At 57.5% G+C, this 25,186-nt stretch overlaps 1 protein-coding gene across 1 annotated transcript; it reads right to left on the reverse strand.

The window, feature by feature from the left end:
• Positions 1 to 279: 279 nt before the first annotated feature.
• Positions 280 to 8,138, reverse strand: ATP5MC2 (ATP synthase membrane subunit c locus 2). Its single transcript, XM_067529646.1, has 5 exons — positions 8,057 to 8,138; positions 5,653 to 5,720; positions 3,450 to 3,527; positions 2,032 to 2,222; positions 280 to 551 (listed from the first exon to the last, which is right to left on the reverse strand). Exons 2-5 carry the CDS (start codon positions 5,689 to 5,691, stop codon positions 437 to 439), a joined length of 423 nt encoding a protein of 140 aa, XP_067385747.1. The 5' UTR covers positions 5,692 to 5,720; positions 8,057 to 8,138; the 3' UTR covers positions 280 to 436.
• Between the last annotated feature and the right edge of the window lie 17,048 nt (positions 8,139 to 25,186).

Consider the following 25,186-nt stretch of genomic DNA (forward strand, 5'->3'; position numbering starts at 1 on the left):
GCAGCCTGGGATCTTGACCATAGGTGGTCAGGACCTCTGATGTTACTTCCTGGAGCTCACCAGCATGCCCCCTACTGAGTCACCCATCCCAAGTCCTGCAGCACCTAAAAGCCCCCCCATGGCCAAGACCTAGCCCTCCTTATCTAACCAAGATCTACCTAGAGCACAGCCCTGGCTGCAAGAGCAAGTATCTCATCAGCTAGTGGGTGGGTGTGCACACATAGGGGAAGGGGCCTAGCTGGTTCCCTGTATGCCAAGAACACACCAAGAAGCTGCATCCCGTATATCAATACAGTATTTATTCATCTTCCTTCAATCAGGGCCAGGCCAGACAGATTTGGTTAGGAGGCAGGGATACCCCACCTGCATTAGGCCATTCACAACCGCTCACGATACACTAGACACAGGAGGAACACACAGTGGGGAGCAGGCTCCGTCACATGGCGAAGAGGATGAGGAAAGCCACCATCAGGCAGAAGAGCCCCATGGCCTCGGAGAGGGCGAAGCCCAAGATGGCGTAGGAGAACAACTGCTGTTTCAGGGAAGGGTTTCTGTGCGGGGAGGAAGAAAAGCACCAGTCAGTGAAGCACGTGGGAGTGCAGGACTGGACATGGCAGCCCAGGAGTCAGATACACCAACTTGCAAGGAAAGGAGGGAGAACAAGATGTCTCTTTGCATCAGCTAGAGGGGCCCCTCAACAGCAAGGTAAAACACTGCCAGCTCCTAATGGCCCGTGAGGTACTTTGCTCTTGATGGGCCCCTCTGGCTGACCTCCAGGACAGTCTCTGAAGGAAGCCAGGCAAAGCCCCTCTTGGCCAGAGGGAGAATCGCTACAATGCAGAGTCGTGGGCGGTTGGGGAAAGTCCCAGATCTCCCCTGCCGAAGAACTGTCTGGGAGCATTTAGAGGTAGTGCAGTCCCAGCCTCTCTCAGCAGGGGGAACCGGCTGCAGAGGACTGGAGCTCCCAGCTGGGTGAGTCCTACACTCACTCCACACTCCTACGCTCACTGTCCACAGCAACCCGTCCTCTGCACTCCTAGTGCTGGGCAACAGCACTGGGACTAGCATGCAGCGCCGACAAAAATCCCAGCATCATTAGGGTAACAGGGTGAGAAACCCAAACCCACACTGACCACCAGAGGGAGCCGAATCGCAGGAGGAAGTGGGAAAATCCCACCTTGTTCCAAGGAGCCTGTCAGTGGATCTGAACCAGCCCAGGTTGCTGAGGAGAGGATGTGAACTCAGCACCTGGCTGACTGCTCTGGAGACACCACAGAAGAGGCATAGCAGGGGACAGGGCTAGAGCAAACTGCCCCATTGTCCCCTAGCAGCATGCCCCACCATGACCCCTCTAGTGGAAGTTTGATCTCCACAGCCCACTCGAAAGCACCCCCCTAGAGCTGGCTGGGAGGGGAGCATGCTCACCCCACAAAGGAAGAAACTGAAACTCACCAGATTCATTTCACCCACAGATGGTGGGAGGTTTCAGTCACTACCAACACTGGCTGGATCTGAATCCAGACCCTAGACAGGAAGGGCTTGGTAACCCAGCAAGAGTCCACACCTGTCCTGCTCCTACCCCAAATCTCTTGCTTATACTCAGAAGTGGCCAGACAGTTTTAGGAATGCTTCTTATGGATAGTTTATGGTCCCTTCCACTGACAGCGCCAAGAACATTAGTCAAGACTGAGAACAAAGCTCTAGAGGACTGTAACAGCCCAACAGCTTCCAGGCTCAAAAGAATCACTCATTATTTCTTTTAAAGCATGCACAGACATAAGACACTGCATCTTAACAGGCTGAGGGGCTGCACTGGAGAACTTAAAGAACCCAGGTCCGCATGAATGTGCAGGAAAACCAGGAGACTGCGTTCACTCTTAACAGCTCTGCTGGGTCCTGCTTTCACTTGCACCCCCCATCCTGGGACTCCTGCTGGGAAGCCCAAGGCCCTGCCTGCACCAGCTCTTACCTTTCCTTTGACCCTGCCCCCTGGCTTGGGAAGAGCTGACTGATACAGGTCTCGCTCCTTACCTGGCATAGCCAATGATGAGGCTGCCGAATACAGTTCCAATGCCAGCGCCAGAGCCGGCGACCCCAACGGTGGCAGCCCCAGCTCCAATGAACTTCGCTGCGGTGTCAATGTCCCTGGAGACAGAGCTGGCATGGAACTCCCGGCGCACAACTTGGAGGAGGGTATTCGGGGTCGCTGGGGTGCAGTGCAGCTAGGGATGAGGGGAAGGGAAGAGAGTGAGATTCAACTGGAGCCTAAGCTCTCTACCAGGGCATGGCCATGGAAACATCTGCATTGAGTGGACCAAGGACCACAACAACCCACGTGGGAAATGGGTTCGAGAGCTGCCTTCATGGGCCTCTAGAGGGGCAAGGTTGTGAGTTAGGCTAAAGAGGGGGCATAAAGTGAGCCACAGAACTAGGAGCCACTTAAGCTCAGCTCTCACAGACCCCTTATAACCTCAGGCAAATTGCTTCACTCTGGTACCTCAGTTTCCCCATAACTACTCGAGAGGCAATTCTCATCTCCCTGGGGTTTTAGTAAGAGAAAGTCCTGTCACTTGGTAGGTCTGGAAATTAATGCCTTAAAACTATCGGCAAGCTGGATTTCCAGCATTATAAAACACTGATTTCTAGCCTGAGCCATTCCTGAGATATTGGGCTTATATCAGTCTGCAGTCTAGTGCTCCTGCTGCACCTTTTCCCCCCCACTCCCCTCCCCGCCCCCGGTCATTTCTATAGTGCCTTTCACATGAAGGATCCCAAAGTGCTTTACGCATTTTCATTCTAATACAAGATCCCTATGTAAAGTTCTTTATCCATCGCTGAACTGCAGCCATGGCTGGGGAGGAATTTGGCAGCTGTTTAGCAGCACAGAACACTGCTGGTCAGGAACGGACTTCTCAGTTGAGCTCACGTGAGGAATTTGTGGGAGCAGATGATTTACAAGTTAAGAGCTGGCTGGGTCTCTGGGGCTAACCTCCTTGTGTGTGCCAGAGGATTTGTAAATGACAAGTGGTCATGATCTCACTATTATGCCTCATCTGAAATACAGCACCCAGTAGTATCATGCTGGGGGGTTGGTTCAGAGTTGTCTTGTAAGGAAGAGCACCCCCTACTGAATCACCAACCCTGGGATGAGCCTCTCCAGAGGAAGAGCTTGCAGCATTGTTAACATGCTTTCTTACGTTGCCCAGATCTTCCGCTTGCTTTAAGATTCTCCCCTGAGTGATTAAGGCCAGGAGCTTGACAGCGCAAACCAGCCCAGCTGAGCCTGCTCACCCAGCAGGAATTTCCACCCCCCTCCCCAGCTTCGCTTCACTCCAAGACTGCTACCAAGTGGAATATTTGCTCTGCATGCCCCCTGCTGGGCCCAATGATTAAGTCAATTCAAGCTCTAAGGATCCTCTCCACTGTAACGGTCTAGCTCAACATTTTACCTCATCTGTCCTGGCCTCAGGCCTGCTCAGCATGGAGGCAGAGACGGGTCTGCACAGCAGCCTCGAGCTGTTCCTCACCTGCAAACAGACAAAGCAATCAATCATTCAGACAGAGTTCTCTGCCCAGAGAGATAGTGCAATGCAATCCCCAGATCCCCAGTTCCCTGGGGTCTTAAGAGAACAGTCCCGGCTTCCTGCAATAAGCTGTAGGCTCAATTATGCCGAGGCTGACAGGTCATTGGAAAGGAACTGGAGCAATATTTCTCCCACCTTGCAGAGGCTGCATCATTTACATAACGCCCAAAACATGCCTAGCTCTCCCCCAATTGTTAGCTGGGGCTGGCCAATGCAGAGCGACTGGGAAAATAATTCAGGGACACCAGAGCAGCTGTCGTCCCAAGAGTCGAGATGGGATGTCTTCTGCAGCTCATCTGCATGAAGGTACCTCCAGTGTCTGTATGGACATCGATAGTCTGATCCTGGGAGCGGCTGAGCATCTCCAGCTCCTGGGCACCCCAGTGGGAGCTGAGCACCTCCAGAAGCCAGGCCATGAATGTCCTGCAGTAGCTCTCTGGACCAAATCCAGCTCTGGCATAAGTGAGCAGCTGCCACTGATTCCATGGCTGAATGTGGCATTCCATGTCTTTGCTGTGGGGCAGAGGAAAAGTAGAACTTTCCCTGAGGGCAGCAGGAATCCTCACCCTTGGTGGCTCAGCAGTGTTGCCACTACCCTTCATGCTGCCTCCTCAGGGAGCAGCATGGCACAGGACAGTCCATCATGGGAGATCACCCTGATCAGTCTTGCCCATGCAGCTGGTTGAATAACTGACACCGACTAACCATTACCTGGAAACCAGCTGGAGTCAATGTGAATTTATGCCCTACTGGAACCCCAACACAAGAGTAACATGGAAGGGAGGAGGGGGGAATCTGAACCAGGAGACATTGGAGGCAGTCATTTACCCCAGGGCAGACAGGTCACCCTGCATGCAGCTTCCAAGAGCCAACCCTCCCTCCCTCCCTGAGATTCCACACACAGATGGAAAATGGAGAGTGCTTCCTGTTTACCATGGGACCACCTTATCGCTGGCACTTGCTAGCCCAGGGCAGGTTAGTGGAGTTAGCAGGAAGCACCTCCAGTTAATTAGCATTTCCCTCCCCATCCATCAACAGATGAAACAGGAGACTGGGGCAGCTGTATTTTTTGTAGGCATCTGGACGAGCTCAGCAGACCAGAGCAGGGATTCACTTAGTGTCAGGCTACAGCATGGGCATTGTGGGAGGGGAGCAGGTTACAGGACAGCCGTCCCCACAACATAGCTCTGTGGGTCAGTGTAGATAACAGTGTGTCTGAGACGTGCCACCACAGCCTTGGGTAGAGCAGAGTTCGAGGCATGCTTAGGGATCCCTCGACACAACAGGATCTCTCAAGCGGCTTGTGGGAATAACCAAGTCCTGACGAGCAGGCCCTCAGGGCAGGCAGACTGGCCCCAGGGCAGCGTTACTGAAAGCCAGCAGCCAGTTACGAGTCTAACGGGTCAGCAGCCCCGAAGCTGCAGCAGGCAGCTTAGCTCAGAAGGAGGTTTTATTACACCTCCAGAGACAGGCAGGAAATGCCACTCTAGCTAATTAGTAGCAAGTGGGAAAAGGTTACAATTATCTAGCCTGTTGAAGGCAAGCTACCTCTAAACTAGGGCGTTCCCGGGGATTCATTGGTAACTGACTAAGAGCCCCATCCATTTTGGATAAGATGTAGAGAGCAGCTACCCTCATCTTTGATTCAGAAGCGTGGTCCGTGGAGACTACAGTTCCCAGCAAGCACAGGATCTGTAATACCCACAATCCTCAGCTCCATATCGAAAATGAGGCTGGACATGCAGCATTTGGGCCATGCTTTAGCTGTCCTTATTTTAAGCAAATACACACTGGCATGAAATCTACCTTTTGTAATATACACTCCTAGAGGCAGAACGTCCTAGGACAGTGGGAGTGGGAGTCAGGGCTCCTAGGTTCTATGCCTAGCTTTGCCACTTACTTGATGGGAGACTGCAGGCATCGGTGCCTCAGTTTCCCTGTCTAGACAATGGAGATAACACTTACCTCTGTGGCAGGGGGCTGTGAAGATTAGCTAATATTTTGAAAACAGAGCATGCAGAAATGCCTAGCATTAGAATGGATAAAAATGGGACTTCCCGCTACTCACTAGAGCAGGAGCAGAGACGAATTTTGCACAGGCATACATGTTCGGGGCAGCAGGGGGTGATCACAAAACTGGAAAAGAAACCAAAACACCACCACATCAAGAATCCACAGTGGCCCACGATTTCTATCATTCAGTGCAACAGAAACATGCTGCAGAGGGGGCTGGGACCCCCAGTGAATGTGTTAAAAGTTCAAAACAATATTACGAAGGTGATAATATTGACCACAACAGATAATTGGGATCATCACAAGAGGTGACAACAGCTGGAGAAGGGGGTATGACCATTAAATGCGCAAGATCAAAGCAAAAACACACCAGAGAAGTGCAACGCTGATCCCATGGGAACCCACAAGGGGCTGATCAGTGCAGGCCAATGAAGACGACTCTGGAACGGAAGCAGAGCACAAAATCCTCACATATTTAGACTGTAAGAGCCTTTGGCCAGGGATCAGCTTTTTGTCTGTTTGTACAGTGCTTAGCACAATAGTGTCTTGTCCAGGATTGGGACTGTTAAGTGCTACCACAAAACAATGAAGATGGTCACTGGTAGTTGAATTGCCTAACGCCCACAGTCTAACTGAGCTTTAAAACACAGGCACCATGGTGGAATGGACAGACTCACAGATACGATGGGAAAACCCCATCAGGATGCAATGTGATCTGGTGGCTCACAGGGATGCAGGATACTTGGGTTCTATTTCCCACTGCTACTCACTCAATCATGGGGAAATCACTCACTCTCAGTTTTCTGGTCTGGGGATATAATTTATCTCTTCTGTGCAGAATGCAAAACTCAAGCCATGTGTGTTTGTACAGAGCTTTGAAGTTTCTCAGAAGACGACAAAGCATCTTCATGCCCCGTCCCCGATGTAGAACCATCCTTGGGTTCTGGGACTCTTTCCAAGCCCACAACCTCCAGAAGCAGAGCCCCCTCCATCCAGGACCAGTGTGGCTGAGTCAAACCATGCCCCATGAGCACTCACATTAAGTTTCCCTCAGGATCAAGGAAGATAGAGATCGGAATGGCCTACTAGCTCCTGCACAAATGGTCAGTGGCTCTCAGATCCCCAAGGTCATTTTCAATGTGCATTAATGCTCTGTGCATCCCAAGCACTTTTCATCCAAGGATACTCAAGCTCTTGATAAACATCAGGGAGAAGCAGAGTGGTCTAGCGAGTAGTGCACTACACTAGACTAGGAGCCTAGAGACCTGGGTTCCATTCCCAGCTCTGCCACTGACCGGATGTGAGATTGTGGGCAAGTCTCTTCCCTGCTCCACCTGCCTGTGTGGTTAGACTGTAAGCGCCTCAGGGCAGGGACTGTCTTGGTGCCTTCAGGACAAATGGGCCTTGGTCTGTTAGGGCCTCTAATGTAATAAAAATGGGCTTGTGGGGCCTTCTGCAATAGACGTCAGTATCGCCTCCAGTTTATAGACAGGAAATAGAAGTGACGTCCCCAAGCTGACATGGAGAATTCATGGTAGAGTCAGGCATCCTGACTCCACTCACCACGAGAACCGAGCCCTCCTGCAGAGAGGAGGCTGCATAATTAAAGCCAACTAAGCCCCAGGTTTGTCACTGACTCTCTGCAATGGCCTCCCCCCTTGGGGTGCAGGCAGCTCCCTCTTCCTCCTAGAGCAGGCCCCCCCAGGAGCTTTGTGCTGGGGGAGGGAAGTTGCTGCCACCACCTGGCATTTCGTTCTCACGGGATGGCACCGCCTGGGACGTGGCTAAAGATATCGCAGGCTCCAGGCGGGTCCGCAGGGAGGCCCCGGCCCTGACAACAGCCAAAGCAGCCACGAGTTAAATGTGGGGGGCTCCCCGCCAGGCAGCAGGGGAGAGTCACTGCCAGGGGAACCGAGCTCCCTGCGGGGCGCACAGGGCAGCTGGCACCGGGAAGGGAGAAGGGATCAAGCCAGGGCAGGGCGGGGTGAAATGGCCAGAGGAGCCCAGACCTGGGGAAGCCCAACACAGACCCGCCCCTCCCCCAGCCCAACACAGAACTGCCCCTCCCCCAGCCCAACACAGAACTGCCCCTCCCCCAGAGCCCCTCCCCAGCCCAACACAGACCCCCCCTCCCCAGCGCCCCTCCCCAGCCCAACACAGACCTGCCCCTCCCCCAGCCCAACACAGACCTGCCCCCCAGCGCCCCTCCCCCAGCCCAACACAGAACTGCCCCTCCCCCAGAGCCCCTCCCCCAGCCCAACACAGACTCCCCCCTCCCCAGCGCCCATCCCACAGGCCAGGCCGCCACCTCCCGTCCAGCCTCAACCAAAGGGGGGACCCCCCCTGCAGCCCCTCCCCCACCGCCTCAGTCCCTGTCCCTCCCCCGCCCGCGCCAGGCCTGGCCAGGTCGCCCCGCCCGAGCCGAGACGCCGCCGCCGCCGGCCAGGGCCTCGCCTTACCCGGCGCGCGAGGAGAAGGAGGAAGGGCAAAGAGACAGCGAGCAGGAGCTGCGCTTTGCGCATGCGGGACCCGTGTGACGTCGGCGGCAGGCCGGAACTCGGCGGGAAACGAGGGGTATTAGAGGGAGAGGGCAGGGCCCAGAGCGTCCGGCAGGGAAGGGGGCAGGAGCAGCTAGTGTTGTGCGCCACAGCGCCAACTGCTGGCTGGGAGGCGGTACTGCAGGGGCGCAGCGCCCTCTACTGACGCAGGCTGGTACTGCAGGTGGGTGCCACAGTCCCTACAGCCTCAGGGCAGTACGGAGGGGGGTGGGGAGTGCAGCGCCTCCTACTGACCAAGGCGCAGTCCCAGCATCACCTGGTTGTTACTGCAGAAGGGCAGGGTATCAGCTGCTGTTCCCCAGGGCGGTACTGGCGGTACTGCATGGGAGAGTATGATGCCACCTGCTGGGTCAGGCACCATCTACATAATGCCACCTGCCCGCTAGGAGAGGGGCTACAGCTGGGGACGGGGGTGTGCTGCCTAAGTGGGTGTATTTTCCTCTGGGATCATCTAGCGTTCGGTACGATAGCGACCTCATGACCAAACCTGGTGCACACAAAGGGAAAAGAAAAGAAATATCAGAGTAAAAAAAGTAAAATCACCCTCCCAAATTCTCTGAGCGCCCCAGCAGGGCCGGGTATGTGTGTCTCATAGAGACTCATAGACTCGAAGGTCAGAAGGGACCAATATGATCATCTAGTCTGACCTCCCGCACAACGCAGGCCACAGAACCTCACCCACCCTCTGCTGTAATAAACCTCTAACCTAGCACTGAGCCCTCAAATCACGGTTTAAAGACTTTAAGGTACAGAGAATCCACCAGCCAGTGAGCCGTGCCCCGTGCTGCAGAGGAAGGTGGAACCCCCCCACCCCCGAGCCTTTGCCAATCTGCCCTGGGGGAAAATTCCTTCCCAACCCCAAATAGGGCGATCAGCTAAACCCTGAGCATGTGGGCAAGACTCACCAGCCAGACACCCAAGAAAGAATCCAGGCCCATGCAGAAGGGGCTCAGCACATCAGGGCAGCAGGGATAACCCTCCCCATGCCCTCCCATGGCCTGCTGCTTGGGTTGAGATGACATCTTTATAGAGACAAGGTGGGTGAGGTAATACCTCTTTTTGGACCAACTTCCGATGGTGAGAGAGAAGCTTTTGAGCTACACACCCTGCATACACGGCAGAAATCTCCGTTATTTGTAACATACCGTCCCTGAATCTGCTCCAACACCCCCCAGTGCTCTGAACTGTGAAGTCCATTCACTGACATCAAAACTTGGGGGGCTGAGGGGGGCTAAGGTTAGACCCCTACATTCCTATTTAAGCCCCTAAATGCAGTTTTTTGGGGAAGCAGCTTCCATTTCAGCAGTCACGAAACAGACAGCCCAAAAGCAAGAAACGTTGTTGCCCAGATCTAGTGCGAAGGGGCTTAGATGATTTCTGGGTCTCTGGCCACCAGAGGGAGGCGTGTTCTGCCCCACTCACACCCAGGCACAGACAGGGCTAGTCTACACTTAAAACCTGCGGCGGCACAGCTGTATCAGCACAGCTGTGCCGCTGTGAGAGCGCCTGCCTGGCCACGTTACGTCGACGGGAGGGAGCTCTACCTAACGAGTGGGAGCTGTGTCTGTGGGAGACGTGCTCCTGCTGACACGGCGTTGATCACGCAGGCGCTTTGCCGGCAGAAGTGCTAATGTAGACAAGGCCACAGACACACGTGCCTGGGGCACTAACAGCCGAGAGCCCCAAGGGCTGAAGGATCCGCCTGCCCCCGCCCAGCCACACGGCCTTGGGGGGCAGCTGCCCCTCCTTGGGATACAGGACTTCAGTCTCCAAGCTGACCTCCTTCTCCACCAGCAGGTGGGCTCCCCCACAAGGGCGGCCCTGCCCGGCTGTGGTTGGGGGCTGCCCGGCTGGACCTGGGCTGCTGTTTATTTCTTTTCCTCATCCCCAGCCAGCTTTGGCGCCTTCCAGCACTGACCCTCGTAACCGAGCCCATTGCAAGTGCAGCTCCCACCAGCTCCATCAGGGGGCGCCTCATCTCCCCAGGCTGGGGTGCTGCGCCAGAACCCCCCCGGTTGAGCGGGGCATAGGTGTACCCATCTCCCATTGAGAACAGTGGAGACGACCGCTCCCCCTCCACTGGGAACAATTGGGGCTGCTGGATGCTGAGCACTTGGGAAGCCCTGCCCCTCGGCGACCGGCCCCAGGAGGCGGCGGGCGGGGGGAGCTGGGGGCAGAGCTGGTGATGGAACCCAGGTGTCCTCTGCCCCAGTCCAGACTCTTTGCTGCAAGCCCTCTCTCTCTCCCTCCCTCTCTCTCTTTCTCTTTGTGGTTTCCATCCCCCCCATCCCAGCCCTGCGCACCATGGAGCGTGTGTATGTGTGTGTGTATGGTGGAGGGGGGGAGATGTAGCCGTCAATCCAAGCCGCATCCGCATGCCCACAAAGCTGATTCCTCCCCGCATCTCCCCATCAACTGCCAGGGCACCTGGTCTGACCATTACCCCAGCAGGGATGGCCAAACGGGGCACCTTGGGGGGCAGGGTGGGGTATCCTGAGAACCAGCTGGTGCCCCAGAGGACAGGCCAACCCCCCTCAGACACTTGCCCCAGCCTCCGCCCCCCCCCCAGCACGTGCCCCAATGGGCTCCCCCTTTCCCCACCCTGATGCTTGTGAGTGTGGGGTTCACGGGGTGGGGGGAGGAAGTTGCCTTTCCTTGGCGGGTGGTGGCCAGGCTCTCGCCATCCAGTCCCAACACAGGACCAGCCCCTGGCAGGTTGGGGTTGATCGTGTTGGCCAGTGACTTTTGAGCCGCTCCCAGCAGCGGCTGGCCCAGTACCTAGACTCCTACAGGCAGTAGGGGCAGGAGGGTGACATGGCCCCTGGGACAACGAAAGGCAGGAATAAAAAAAAAAACAAGAGCAAAAATGCTAAGTCCCCATAAAGCAGGGCTGGGCCGTAAATCAGGGGCTTGGCAGCCCTCGCTGGGGTTGTTTGTCCTGCCTGCTTTGGCCCCAGAGCTCAGCGGGAGCCGGCCTGGGGAGAGGGACCGGGGATCCTGCAGAAATCCTATATTTAATCGGGCTTGGGAGAAGGGGCCAATAAATCACGGGGGCAGCTTTACGGTCTCGGAAGAAACAAACCTCTCCAGTAGGCACACCCAGGTGGGCGATAAAACCTCTCCTCCAGGCCCTGGGAGCAATTTCCCGGGACCCGAAGCAGCGGCATTGCAGGAATGTAATTTAGCACAGAGCCGATCCTGAGTTTAATTATCACTGCAGTGGAATTTCAATGCGGCCGATTCATCTTGCGACCCGCAGGAGAGGGATTTATATCGAATGTTATTTCATACCAATCCCGAATCTGCATTTTTATGTCGCTTCCGCTGCCTCCCTCCAGCGCCATGGCGAATCGGAGGGGAGGTGGAGGGGGGACGTGGCCACTCGCGGCTCCGCTGGAGGGAGGGAGTGGGGGGGATCAGGCCCCTTTCTGTCTGCCATCAGGATGCCCCAATTCCTGGGCAACCTCAGCTTTACTGCTGGTCCCGTTAGCTCCAGTTGAGGGGGGCTGGTGCAGTGTGTGTATGCGGGGCATGGAAGCAATGCACAATGCCGGCTGGGCCTCATGTGTGGTGGGTCTGATTGCCCCATAGCCCCTTGATGCCAGCTCGGGTCAGGCCAAGGGGCCATTGAACAGGTGTCTGCTCCTGTCCTCCTTGGAGATGCCTCATGGTGCAGGGAGGATTCCAGGGTGGGTTGGGATAGGAGGGGCAGGCGGGGGGCATGGCCAGGGCACAGCTATACTCTGGCTATCCTGTGGCATTTTGGAGTCATTGCAACAAGGGTGGAAGCTGGTGATACCCCCAGTTTGCTGTACCCTGCATGGGGGGAGGAATTGCCTCCAGCTGCCTCCTCGTGGCCCCTGCTGCCCCAGCGCAGGGGTGAATCAGGTGCAACGTTGGGATCTGGACTCAAGCTGTGGTGCCTCGGACCCAGGTTTTCAGCCCAGCCTGTTACAGCCTGTGGCTGAATCTCCCAGGGAGGGTGGGAGAGAATGGCTGGGCTGCCCTAGCATGTCCAAGGAGGGGATCTATGCCCACCCACCCTGCTCAGGCCCTGGCGTAACAGGCGTGGTCTGCGAGGGGGCCTGGCCAGAACGCAGCTGCTGCCCTTGTATTCTGCAGCTGAATGTAGCTTAGAGCCACCCTTGGGCTGCTCCAGTGGGGGTCAGGAGCCTCCTGAGCCAGCTCCTGGGGGCCAGCTGTAAGGGCTGGATCGGGATCACAGTCCAGATCTGGGCTGCCCCCAAGCTCAGGGCTGTTGGGCTCAAAGACTTTGGTTCAGGCTGGACTCTGAATGCCACCTTGAAGCAGATCACCCCCCTGAGTCCGGGCGCAGAGAGCAGTTTGGGGGGCTGCAGTTTGGGGGGCTGCTCCGGGCTGTGGGGCTGATCATGTCCTGACCGGGAGATGGGGCCAAAGGGCAGAGACGTTAGGGTGCGGGAGAAGTGGTGGAGCTCTGGAATGAGACCGGGCGGCTGGGAGATCCAGGTGGGCGCTGCGTGCGGAGGAGAAGGCTCTCCCGCTGGCAATGGGGTGGTGATGTGGCAGGATGGGGAGGGTGCTGGTGGGTGCTGGTGGGTGTGAGTTTTGTGGATGGGCTGGGCCCTCTAAGGGCAAAGAGAGTGCGTGTGGCAGGTCTGCAATCATCTTGGACACCAGCTCCCTTGGGAACATAGGCATTGCCTGGTGGCTCAGACCCGATCCTGGCCAGAGGCCATGGTGAGGGGCACGGCCGTGTGTAAACCAGTGAGCGAGCCAGGGGGTGGCGGAGGGGTTGGCCAGCCGGGATCAGGCTCCCCACCCAGCCGCTGGCCCTAATGCTGCCTCCAGTTTGCCAGGGTGGGGCTGGAAGCAGAGTCACAGTGCAGGCTGGCACCAAAGGGGGCAGAAGGCCCCTGGGCACTGAGGGGGGTGTGCTGTGGGGGGGGGGGGGGGGAGAGGATGGGTGGGGGTGGCTGGGAGTGGCACAGACAGTGGCCATGGGGGGCGGAGGTGGCACAGACCCGTCAGGACAGCGACCACCCCCCTGCCCGGCCCTGCCCGGCAGAGTCATGCTGCTCTCTGGCTTAGCCCCATGTTTGCTCTCCTCGGACCCACTGAAATCCCCCATCCGGCAGGGGGGTGGCCGGGAGAACCGGGCGAGGCCTGCAGAGCCCCCAGCACTTCCCCGGCCTGGCCAGCCAGCGCTGGGAGCTGCTCAATGGAGCCCGTTGTGGATGCAGCCGGGTTGGGGCTGTCGGAGGCCGAGGTGGGCGAGGGGCGTCTCGTCTTGCCCGGGGCCTGTCTGGGGCTCGCCAGCGCGTCAGCCTGGCCCTCACTGGGCTCTTGGAACAGGGCCATGAACGGCTCGTTTGTCCGGTCAGCCCCGGCGGCTGGGTTAGCTACCGGGAGCCTGCGTGTGTGTGAGGCAGCGTGTGTGCGTGGGAGCCTGGGGGCGCGTGTGCAGGGGGGGGCTGAACCTCAGGACGTGTGTGTGAATCTTGGTGTGTGGGTGTGAATCTCGTGTGTGTGCCTGGGGGGAGTGAACCTCAGGGGGGGAGGTGAACCTCAAAGTGTGTGTGTGTGTGTGCAAACCTCAGGGCATGTGTATGTGCATGTGTGTGAATCTCAGGGGCGGGTATGAACCTTGGTCTGGGTGGGGGCATGAATCTTGGGGTGTGTGTGTGTGCATGTGTGTGTGTGTGTGTGTGTGTGAACTAGGCAGGCCCTTCAGCTGTTTCAGGAGCTGATGTTGCAGACGGGAGGGAGGCGGTGTGTGCGGGTAGTGGGGGGTGTGGGAAGTGGATGTGTTTGCAGTGCCTTTGGGAGCTGAGTGTCTTTGTGGGATGCATGGGGTGGGGAGGCAAGGGTGTTTTGCGGGGATCTGTGCAGAGAAGGGAGTGTGTTTGGGTGGGGGGGTCTGTGTGGGGGCTCAGGTACCAGGTGATAGGCAGCCAGGCAAGTCTAGTGATGAAAGAGTGGGAGGGGTAGAGACAGAGACATCAGCCCATTCTGCGATTCCTGCCCAAGAGATCTCTGGAGCTGGGTTCCTGTTGCCCGTAGGGGAAAGAGACTCTGAAATGCTGCCATTCTGATCTGGTAGCGTTGTGGTACACGATGACACGTGCGGGTGTGTGGCGGAGAATTGGGCCCTCCATGTGGCTGCCGGGGACAGGTTAGTGTCACGGCCGAGTCATAGGCGGCCCGCCCTAGCAGTTGGGGCCAGAGTCTGCAGACACGAGCCAGGAGTCGGCTGGGTCAGGGTCCCCGGGGGGTGAGAGGCTGGAGACCAACTGGAGATCAGAACCAGGAGGCGGGAACCCATCTCAGGCTGGGTTGAGATGCTGGGAAATCAAGCCAGGGAAGGAGGAATGGGGAGCAGCAGCTAGAGGGAGTGGGGAGCAGGGGCGGGGAGGAGAGAGCAGGGGTGGGAAGCAGGGGCGGGGAGCACGGCACACAATCCCACGCAGGGCAGAGCCCCAGTGTCCGGACAATTGCTGTTCCGGCCAGCTGCTGGGAGAGGCGCTGCCTGCAGGCCCCCGGGTCCTGGTTGAGTCCCAGCTGCCCTGAGGCCCTTGCTCCAACGTACCCCACCGCTCACACCAAGCGGAGACCTGCACGCTGGGTGCCAATTGCTGGGCACAGCAACAGCTTTCTAGGCCCCCGCCCCCAGCTTAGAGACCGTGCTCCATATTGTCATGTGCCCGCAGGCAGTGGTCATGCTAGGAACCCCCCAGCTCCCTACACAGCGAGTCTTTCCGCCGAGCTCCCCGGAACACCTCTCCAGTGGTTCCTTCCCAATCCTGGGAAACGGCGCCGTCCGGACGCTGCAAGTCTTGGTGTAAACTGGGGCTTGGGAAGGTGGTTGGCTGGGGCACTGGGGACAAGGGGGTTGGGGGTGAGGGGCTGGCAATAGGACACAGAGCCTTTGACTCGAGGTTGGTGGCCCTATCCTCGCACAGATCCTTGGAGAGGTGGTTGCTGTGAGGTGGGATGCAGGGGTGGGGCATGTGTGTGAAGTGCTCACGGGCTGGGATCCAGCACCCCAAATCCAGTTTCCCCATCAGCTCCTCCTAGAAGAGGAACGCTGATGGCTCCCCCGAGAACTGCCCCCTCCCCAGCCCCCGGCAGCCGGTCCCTCCCCTCAGCCCGTTGGACACCCCATCCCCGGTGGACAGACCAGGGCTGGCTGGCCCTTCCAAACCCCTGCTGCCCCCATGAGCTGCCTCTGGGGGAGCTTCTGCTCCCCATTGCTCAGACCGAGCGGGGATTCCACAGCTCCCCCGACCCAGGGAGGCCAGCAGGAGGTGCTAATGAGTTTGCCCATGAGCCTTTCCCCTCCCTGCAAGGTCTTAACCCTTCCTGTGCCAGGGGCTCTCCAGTCCCAGCCCAGAGACCACCTGGGATGGACATTCCTGAGTATGAGTGTCGTCCCCCATCCATGGCTCACTGCCAACTGGCCCCCCAACTTCTCCCAGCTCTCACTCTATTGCCCAAGGGTCAGGCCTCTGGGGCCTGGAGGCTGTTTTGGGGGGCAGGGTCCTTCCCCAGGAAGGAGCAGGAGGGGCCTGCGGAGGATGGGATTCTCTGCCCAGTCCTGCCACAGACGCCCCAGGTGACCTTGCGCCAGTCGCTGAGTCACCCTGGATTTTGGGGTACAGGCTGGGCGGGGCAGGAGCGCTGGGGAGGGGTGGTGGTTTCAGGACCCACCAGCATGGGGCGCCCTGCGCTCAGACCCCACACCCTGAGTCGATGGAGCGTAACAATGCTGGTGAAAAGTCGATTTGTTCCATTGCAATTGGCATTTTGCAACCTAAAATAGTCCCAGGACCCTGCGCCAGGCAGCAAAACCAGGAAAGTCCCGGTGTCATCCCACATTGCCCTGAGGGAACGACTAACACACACACACACACACACTTTACAACACTCCCCCGCACTCACACCCTGCCAGTCCTGTGGCTCTCCAAAGGCTGGGGTGGAAGCCAGACTCAATATCAAGTTGTCTTTGCTTATCCCGAGATTTCGGTGCGATGTAATTTACACACCTGCTCCCTGGGCCGAGAGGAGCTGTTAACTCATCTTTATTGCGGAGGGGGGAAGCCCAAGATGCAGCTAAAACATGTCAGCCTTCGTGGGGTCAAGCTTCATGAGATAATTGGTTTCCTATCAGGTGAAGGGAAGGGCGGGATTTAGCAGGGGCTGGGAGCGCGGGTGCTTAGAGCTGGGATTGGAGCTCCCAGCGATCAAGCCAAGAAAAATAATCCTTTAATCTATTGACTGATCAATCGATCAATAAATACGGCTCTATTTATCCACCGGCCGCAGAGCTCCCCCTCCTGCCATCTCGCCGCCTCCCACGAGCACAGATGAAAGGAGAGCAGCGTCTCTTGGGCTGGGCCCACTGCAATTAGCTCCCGAGCGTGAGGGGGGCAGCTGGGATCCCAGGCCGGGGCAGCCATCCCTGGCGATCCATCAGGCGGAAGCTCTGCTGGTCGTTACAGTGTGTTCCGCTCCCAGGGCACCGTTCCTTGTGAGTGATGGGGTTTGCCCTCATGATTGCTCCTAATTAGCCTCGGCAGATAAACGATCTCTGCTCCCCACCCTGGGGGAGGATCTTGGCCAAGAGAGGGGGAGAAGTGAACAGCATAGGTCAAGGAGCGGGATAGCAGGTCACCACGCCCCGGGTGGGGTTACCTGTAACCTGAGCTGAGGGACAGCTAGAGCAGGGTGTCAGGACTCCTGGGTTCTATCCCTGGCTCTGAGAGGGGGTTAAAGCAGGGGGAGGTCATTGGGTGGGGCAGGACTCCCAGGTCCTATTCCTAGCTTTGTGTGCAACTTTGGGTGAAGTCACCGCCCCCCTCTGTGCCTCAGTTTCCCCCTCTGCCCCATGAGGATTGTCGCTTCCGGGCAAAGGCACGGGTGGGGCCGGGATCAGTTAGTCAAGGAGCATAACGCAAGTATCCCGTCATCGAATGGTGCACACGGCCCAGTAGCCACCCGCCAGCCTGATGAGGGTGTCGGCGCGAGGGAAGCCAGCTCCGGGGACCAAACCGGGCACTGCTCAGATGGGAAAGGGAGAAGAAGCACATGAGCATCAGCAGAGCGAGAGCATCTGGCTCAGCCAACCCAGCTGGGCCCAGGTGTCCTGCACCGGGGGCCAGGACGACCCTCAGATACTGGGTGGGACACAGCTCCTCCCGCTACCGGCAGAGCCCCAGGGAAGATGCTGGCAGGGTCAGCGCGGGCTGTCAACTTGTGGGATTAGCTCCCACGGCTGGGAGGGGATATAATGCGTTTCTGGGGGCTTTGGTGAATCGGTGCCAGCTGGAGCCGGGATCCTCCTTATCCACAAAGCATGGCGCCGCCAAGCAAGTTCCTTGCTCCCGGCCCCAGAACTTGAGCACTGGGGACCGCTTGAGGGCTTGGGGAGCGGCTCCATCCTCTGGCCTCCTGAATACTTGGGCTAATCAGGGACACAGATGCTGAAGGGCAATGGGTGGGGGGGCTGTGTGATGGGGCTGGAACCCCTGGGGGGTGGTTCTCACGTCCTTCTCTAGCGGTGGCAGGTTGATGGGCCTGATACAAGTAGGTCTAAGGGCAAGTGGGTGTTTAGCTCCCGCAGGAGATGCTCACGCTTGGATCCCTGCGTCCTATGACCTGCCCACGTTACAAATCCGGGGCGATTGTCTTGCTGGAGCTTCCTGGGGGGAGGAGAGGGAAGGGCTGCTCTTCCTTTGTGTTGGGATTCTCCATTGTTCCTAATGTGGGGAGGAGTCTGCATTGCCCTGAAGTGGGGGGGGGGGGGAGCTGCTCTGAGCACAGCACTTCAGAAAAGCTGGCCCAAACATTTTAGGGCAACGCAAAGGGGTGTGTCCCCAGCTTCATTATTTGTGTAGGACCTACCTTAAGGGATGTTTTTGTTTTTGTTTCCCATTAGCCAGAATCAGAGGCTGGTCGGGGACAGGGGGGACGGGAGAAGGACATCAGGAGATGCGGGGGGAGCATTCCCTCCAGCTCGAATCCAGCTGCCAAAGTGGGGGGAGATGGGGCAGGCCAGACTGGGGCTTGTGGAGTCAACAGATACTTGGTTAGGGCCCGATCCTGTGAGGTATTGAGCCCCCGCTGCTCCCATTGACTTCAGTGGGAGTTCAGGGTGTTCAGTGCCTGGGTGAATCAGGCTCCTGCTGATGATCAAAGTAGGGGGGGAGCAGTGGAGAGATGATGGAGCTGCCTGGAGCCCCTCAACAGCTTGGCCAGTGCCCCTCAATCCCGACCCACAGCCCCCTGCTATTCCAGCCCTGAGATTTTCCCCCCTTCAAACCCGACCCACAGCAGGTCTGAGAAGTGGGGGAAAGAGGGGACAATTTTACCAGGGCGCTGAGATGGGGGGGCCTGCCAGCAGTGCAGTAGAGGTGGAACCGGGGTGGGCACCGTGTGGGGTGGAGCGTTGATGGGCGGGTGTGGGGAGTGGTGCAGGCTGATCCCTAGGCCTAGAGAAGCCTGTCACCATGGCAATCTGGACGGGATGCGGGAACCCCAGTCTTGGCTGTTGCTTTGCTCCGTGGGCCCCAGCTATTGGCCGAGACCCCCAGGTTTGGGGGGGTTCCTGCCATCAGGCTGGACGTGGGGCGAGCGCTGGGATTCCTGACTGGCCCATACCCAGCCACCACCATTCCCAGCTGGTGCCATGCCACCAGGGGCCCGTTCCCAGAGGCCTCGGCATCTTCCTCGGCCAGGATGCTCGGGCCTCTCAGCGAGCCATGGGCTGCGCCGGGGAGGCTGGGAATTGGGGGCTGGCGGGGGGGCGAAGGGGGACAGAGCCGTAAATCCAGCCAGGGCCTAATCGCTGCCATAAATAACCACCTGAAATAGCCATTAAGGGGGTCGGAGGTTGGGTTGGCATGACAACCGCTGGCTGGCGAGTCCGGCGCGGAGGAAAGTGAGGCGGAACCGCCAGGGCTTGTTAAAAATAGGATCGAGAGAGCGGCCGGGGGGGGCGCGGGTGTTCTGATGTATTTCCCGGCTGCTGCAGTGGGGAGGATGCATGCAGCCCAAGCTGGGGGCTCAGCACCCCCAGCCTGGCAGAAATACGAGCTGCCCAGGCTCCCGGCCTCTCTTCTCTGCCCCTGGGGCGGCGCTGCCTAATGGAGCCGTCAGGCCCTGGCAGGGCCGGTTCCCGAACACGCCGGATTAGTGTCGTCTCCGTGCTAAGCTCTGAAGTGACCCCCTCCCCCCCCGCCGGCTTCTGGGCTTTGCAGGGATCTGGGATGAAAAGGATGTGGGGGGAGTGGCGGGTGGTGCACACACGCGGGTGTGGGGCTAGAGGGTTAGCCACGCAGTGTGTGTGCGTGCGCACAAGTGTGTGTCCACAGTGTGTCGTCGAGGCTTGTGCTCCGGGCGTGTGAGCGCAGGCGTGTGTGCGCGCCATGTGCGTGCGCGTGCCCCCCCCGTGCTCATGCACACCTGCAAGCGTGAGCGTGTACGGTGCGGGCAACGCACGTGTCGGCGCGCGGGTGATGTGTGCACGCGGGTGCAAAGGCGAGCGTGCACAGCGTGTGCAGTGGCTGGGCGCGTGCATGCAGGGGCAAGCTACAGGAGCTGTCAGGGGGGCCCCAATTTGTACCTTGCTGCCGTGACCCCTGCAGAGCCAGGCAGGGGCGCAGAATAGCCAGAGGGCAGCCCCCGCTCCCCATTGCTCTGTTCAGAAAAGGGGCAAGAGGAGAATGGGACTTAGGCGGGGGCAGGGAATGGGATTTGGCATCCATTAGTCTTAAGGCTCCCCTGTCTTTGCGGCACGTGCTGACTGCGCTCCCTGCCGTGGGGTTGATGCACCCGCCTGCGCTGAGTTCATAGCCCTTCCCCATCCGCCTGGGTGCCCGAATGCCGTCGACTTGGCGTCTGCTGAGACAGGGGCCGCATAATGGAGTGAGACTGAGCGCCCGCCGGCATTCGGGGCTGGGAGTCGGAGAGCGGGGGGTGGGGTGGGGTGGGTTCCTTGGAAGGCCCCCTCGTAAATGGCGGGAGAGGCCGAGGGTAGGGAGGGGAAGGGGCTTGGAGCCTCAGGGAGCAGTTCACTGGGCCTCCAGGACAGGCTGGGAGAGGGGGGCCCTGGCGGAGCTGAGGGTTTTCTGGTGGGAGCTGGATCGTCCGAGCCCCATGCGTGGGATGGTCTGGAGCAGCCTGGAATGGAAACGCACCGTCACACAGCGGGGGCAGGGGAGGGCTGGGTCCAGCCCCTGTGGGCGGGGGGGGGGGCCTGGGAGCATGCTCAGTGCAGCTAGTCTATTCGGAGATTTTGGCAGCCGGCTTGTAACGAGCACGTACAACCGGTGACCTCCAGAGGCTCAAAACTCGGGCAAACCCGGGTGGATTTTCACTCTTTTTGCCGAAACTTTCCCCAACCATTCAGCCGAGGCTGAGCGCACGTCTGGGAAATTTCAGCCGGGTTGGTTCACATCCTGACCAAGTTAGAAGCAGTGGAAGATAGGGGCTCTCGAGTGGAAAGTGTCGGGTCCCCTTCCATGCCTCGTAACTTTGCCAGACTTGAACCGAGCAGGTTCTTGGCTTCAGGTGACACTTCTCATGCTGCTGACACTGTAGGGAACGGCTTACAATGGATCAGGAGCAGTAACAGCGGATTTCTGGACCTGGGGCAAAGGAGTGTATGTTTCCTCCTTTGGTTTAATTACTGCACTTCCCCGCACGGTGCGAAACCCAGGGCTCTGTTTTATGGCTTGAATCCAAGTATGCATGAAAAGTGTAATTGAATGAAACCGGCAGGGGGTCCGGCTAAGTGCTTGCGATGCGAGGGCGATGCCTGGTGCCTGCTATTGCTACAACGGCCCTCTGTGCCCAAGATAGGGCTGGGTTTCTCCTGCCGCTGGCCCGAGAAGCAGCCGCTGTTTAAAGGGTCCCCTTGAGATACAGCCCCATCTATATCAGAGGCAAAGGGATCTTGATGCAACGGATGAACGCCAGGAGCTTGCAGACTCTCTTGTGAACACGCTGTTTCCCGGGGGTCCCCGGCGAGCATTGGTGGCGCCTGCCCCCAGGGATCGGGTTGAATCGCCATTGCTAGGGGGTGGGTTTTGACATGGCCACGGTTCGCTTCACTCTCAGTGTGTCCCACAATGCACTGCTTTGCATTTGGAAACAACCCAGAAGCCCCTGTTTGCAGGGCACTGTGAGACAGGGGCTCCAGGAGTCCCAGAATGCCCTGCGGGGTGGGCATGAGGATGGCAAAGTGGGTCTCTCAGAACCAGCATGGCATCAGTCTCATGGCAGCAATGCCCGGGCACCGGACTCCACCGGGCACCCTGATTCCCCAGACCCAGCCGCGGTGTGCCCGTCCCACAGAAGAAGCAGATGGGTTTTCAGCTGCTTTTGTGCCTGTTAAACCTACAAACCAAGGGCTTTGTCAGGCGCCTGGTGCCCTGTGCGTGCCGGGCGCTGACCTGGAGAGGGGCAGAACTGCTTGCAGCGGCTTTGCCCGCGTGTGTGGATTCATCGCCGCCCCTGCACACGCACGACTCTGCAAACGCCCGCCAGTCTCACCAGCTGGTAGAGATGGGACCAACCTGCAAAGTTCACATCCAGGGCAAACAAAAACCCCAAACCATTCTGAAGGGATCCGGGTTTGGCAGGTTGGGAACAACTCCAAAGTTCTGACCTGGATCCAAACTGCTTCAGGGACTGGGAAATGGGCCTATTTCCCCATCCAGCCACACACAGTCCAGGAGAGACAGGACGCAAGTGTGATCAATTCATAGGGGACTGCGTGTTGGAGGTTGCTAGAGGGGGCCAGACCCTGCGGCCCCCTTCTGCCCATCTAGCCCCCAGACTGACTCACACAGCCACCACCTGAGGTCTCCCTAAATCCTGGCTCGGATTCTGCAGCTGGAGAAGGGACAGCCCACCCGCCCCCCGCTGTCTCTATCTATCTATCTCCGATAATCTCTTGACATCTTTTCAAATCCAATTACTAGATTAATTGACTCGCAAAGAGAAGCGCGGGATGCAAAGGGGCCGGCCAGATTTATTTCCCAGTAGCCCGTCGAGAGCTAGCTTCAGAACATGCCTTTTGCCAGGGAGATTTACCGTTTCCCTAATACAGTGACGGTTCAAATCTGTGATTAATAATGTTTTTCTCCAATGCTCATAATTTAGTTCCTGCTTTTTTTTCCTCTCTTCCTTTTATCAGTGGAAACAGAAACTAGCCCCTCATCATCGTCAGTTACAAATATTAAAGCCCGAGCGGAGGTTTGAGTGATTGGTGCCTCCTCGGGAAATGTTTCCTTTAAATCATCGGGAAATTAACATAACAATAAGCAGCTCGCTTGCATTAAAATTTAAATGCCTGCATATTGTTTTGAAATGCTCCATCGCCGCACGTGAACGGCGCCCGCAACCAACATACGCTGTGGTGCTCGCCGAGCCCATAACTCAGCCTTTGCTAGCTGTGGGGAGCCGGGAGGTCTGTCAGCCAGCTGTGGTGTGGACGGGGAGCTGAGGGCGGATCTGCAGGCCTCGAGGCGTTCTCGAGAGGTTGATTGGCCCTCTGGGCTGGAGGCTGCCCGTGGTGTTCACACGGCTAGGATGGGGTACGTGTGTTGGCTCTGCAGAGAAAACCTGAGGCACTTTGTCTCAGAGCCTGGGCCAGTTGACTTGGGCTGGGGGGCTAAAAATCGCCGTGTGGCTGTTTGGTTTAGGCTGGATCTTGGGCTTTGAGACCCTCCCCCCTTTCTGTGTTGCCTACACTTCTAATTGCAGCCCCCTGAGCTTGAGTCAACTGACCCAGGCTCTGAGCCTTGGGGCCGTGGATCTTTTCTTGCTGGGTAGCCGTACCCTAGGTCATGCGAACACATAATGTCCAGCTGCACCTTTCCTCTGAGGCTCTCTGCATGCTCACTGAGTTCCCCTGCTTGGGAAGGAAAGGATGCAAACGTTTCATTTTCCTGACCACTGAAATGCAGCTGCCTCTGGGGTGGGACACAGCCGCTGTTGAACATCAACGTCATCCAACGCTTTTGGAAAGAAGTGAATCACACGGGTAGGGACCCTTAGTATCAGATTCATTGGCTGGGACCAAGTATGTACACATGAAAAAACCCACCACAATGTCTGACTTGATTACTCAAGACACCCAGGGCTGGGCTAGCAGGAGGGGCTGTGGCTGGGGAGTGAAAGGCATCAGCAGAACTGTGGCGGGGGGGAGCCCACGGCTGGACAGCAGCAACACCAACCAATGGGATGCAACTGCCCAGGCTCCTGGTGGGGGGTGCAGAGAGGAGGAGGAGGGCCATATGCCCGCAGAGTTAGCGCCAGACTGGGTCAGACCCAGGGCCCAACCATAACTTTTTGAGGCCCAGTACAAACTTGTGACACGGGCCCCCTCCCACACACCTACCACAATCCCTCAGCCCAGACATACAATTTTTCCCCCTCATGTGGGGCCCTGGTCAAACCAGGAGTCCCTCTATCTAGCGTAGGCATGTATCTGGGCTTCATTACCATAGTATCAGTATTTACCCTCCGGTAAGTCAGGGCAGGGTGATTATCCCCATGGCACAGATCGGGGAACTGAAGTCCAGAGAGACCACGTGACGTGCCCATGGTCACCCAGGGAGTCTGTGGCACAGCAGCAAATTGAACTGGGGTGTCCTGAAACCTAGGCTAGCGTCTTGCCTATTGGGCCACCCTTCCTCTGTCTCTGGTTAGGACCAGCTGCATGACAGGGTGATGGAAGGCTCCCCCCAGTGGACAATGATGGAACAAGCTTCACTGGGGGAAGTTCCTCCCCAACCCCCATAAGTTAGAGGTTGGATCTTGCCCCCACGCTGGAGAGTTCGATCTCTTCCAAGCTCTCAGGTGTGACCCTGGCTGCTCTTATTATCCATACACATCTCTGATCCTCCTCGAGTTCCGCCAGGCTCTTGGCCCCAGTGAGATCCTGTGGCAGTGAGTTCCACAGACTGACTGTGCAGCCTGCAAATAGCAGAGGTGCGTTTGACATCACAGCAAGTTATCACCCTCAGGCTTCTGCCTAATAATGCTGCTTAGACGGGCTGGGCAGAATTCAGTTATTATTTTTATACTTTCGGCGGATAATAGGCATGTTTATTTTTAAGCATTTTTAAAAAAAAAATCAATTTAAATTTTCACAGTTGCAGGAAATTATTGGGGGGATGTCAGGCAATGGGGCGGAAGGCAGACAATAATTATTTAATGACAGGAGATGCTGAGATTCCAAAGGCTAAAGCTTTATAACCATTAAAACACAAATTGTTAACATCACACGTCTAAATATACCAAGTAAATATCCTTAAATCAAACTCGCGTGCGTTCTCAGGCAGTATTTGTCTTACTTTGCCTGGCTGTACATTTTGATTATTACTGATGGAAATGGTTTTTGTCAGTTTGTGTGTGGCTGGCAAAATCGATGCTGGCCGACATATACCGATAAGAATCTAAGCTTTCCACGCTTGTTCTCGGGACCGAAGACTCTGGCTGCCACAGGGCAAGGTGGGTGGGTGGGCAGCAGAGATGGGCGCCTGAAAGAGAATGAAAACCTCTGCAGGCTGGACCCCCTTCCCCCACTAGACAAAGCCAAACCCTATTATATCACCCCAAAGGTAAGATCAGTGGCTAAAACCCAGGAGCTTCTGTGCCAGCATCTCCCACTGGGGAGGGAGCAGGGGCTTTGTGAGCTGGTGGCAGCAGTAAGCTTTTACCCTTATATGTGGTGGCTAAAAGGGGCCAGGCCACATTTAGAGCAAATGACACCCACGTACCCCTGGGCTGGCAGGTTCCCTCTTGAGGACTTCCTAGGACAGATTCACCAGTCTTTCAAGGTTCTCCCCGAATCCCGTGTGGAAATGAAGAACCCGTTTGCATCTCGGTTTGTTACAGGCCGACCCCAGAGCTGGTGGCACCCAGAGACCCCCACGTCCCTTGCACATCGCAGACTCGTGCGTCAGTGACTCAGAGCTGCATCATCAATGCTGGGGGAAGCTAGATATTTGGGGAGCTAGGGAAGGCAGACGGGATTAGCTG

This window comes from Emydura macquarii, unplaced genomic scaffold (genome assembly GCF_026122565.2).
Source record: "Emydura macquarii macquarii isolate MOO-44397 ecotype Brisbane River unplaced genomic scaffold, CSIRO-AGI_Emac_v2 contig_2994, whole genome shotgun sequence".
In the NCBI taxonomy this organism is placed as follows: domain Eukaryota; kingdom Metazoa; phylum Chordata; order Testudines; family Chelidae; genus Emydura; species Emydura macquarii.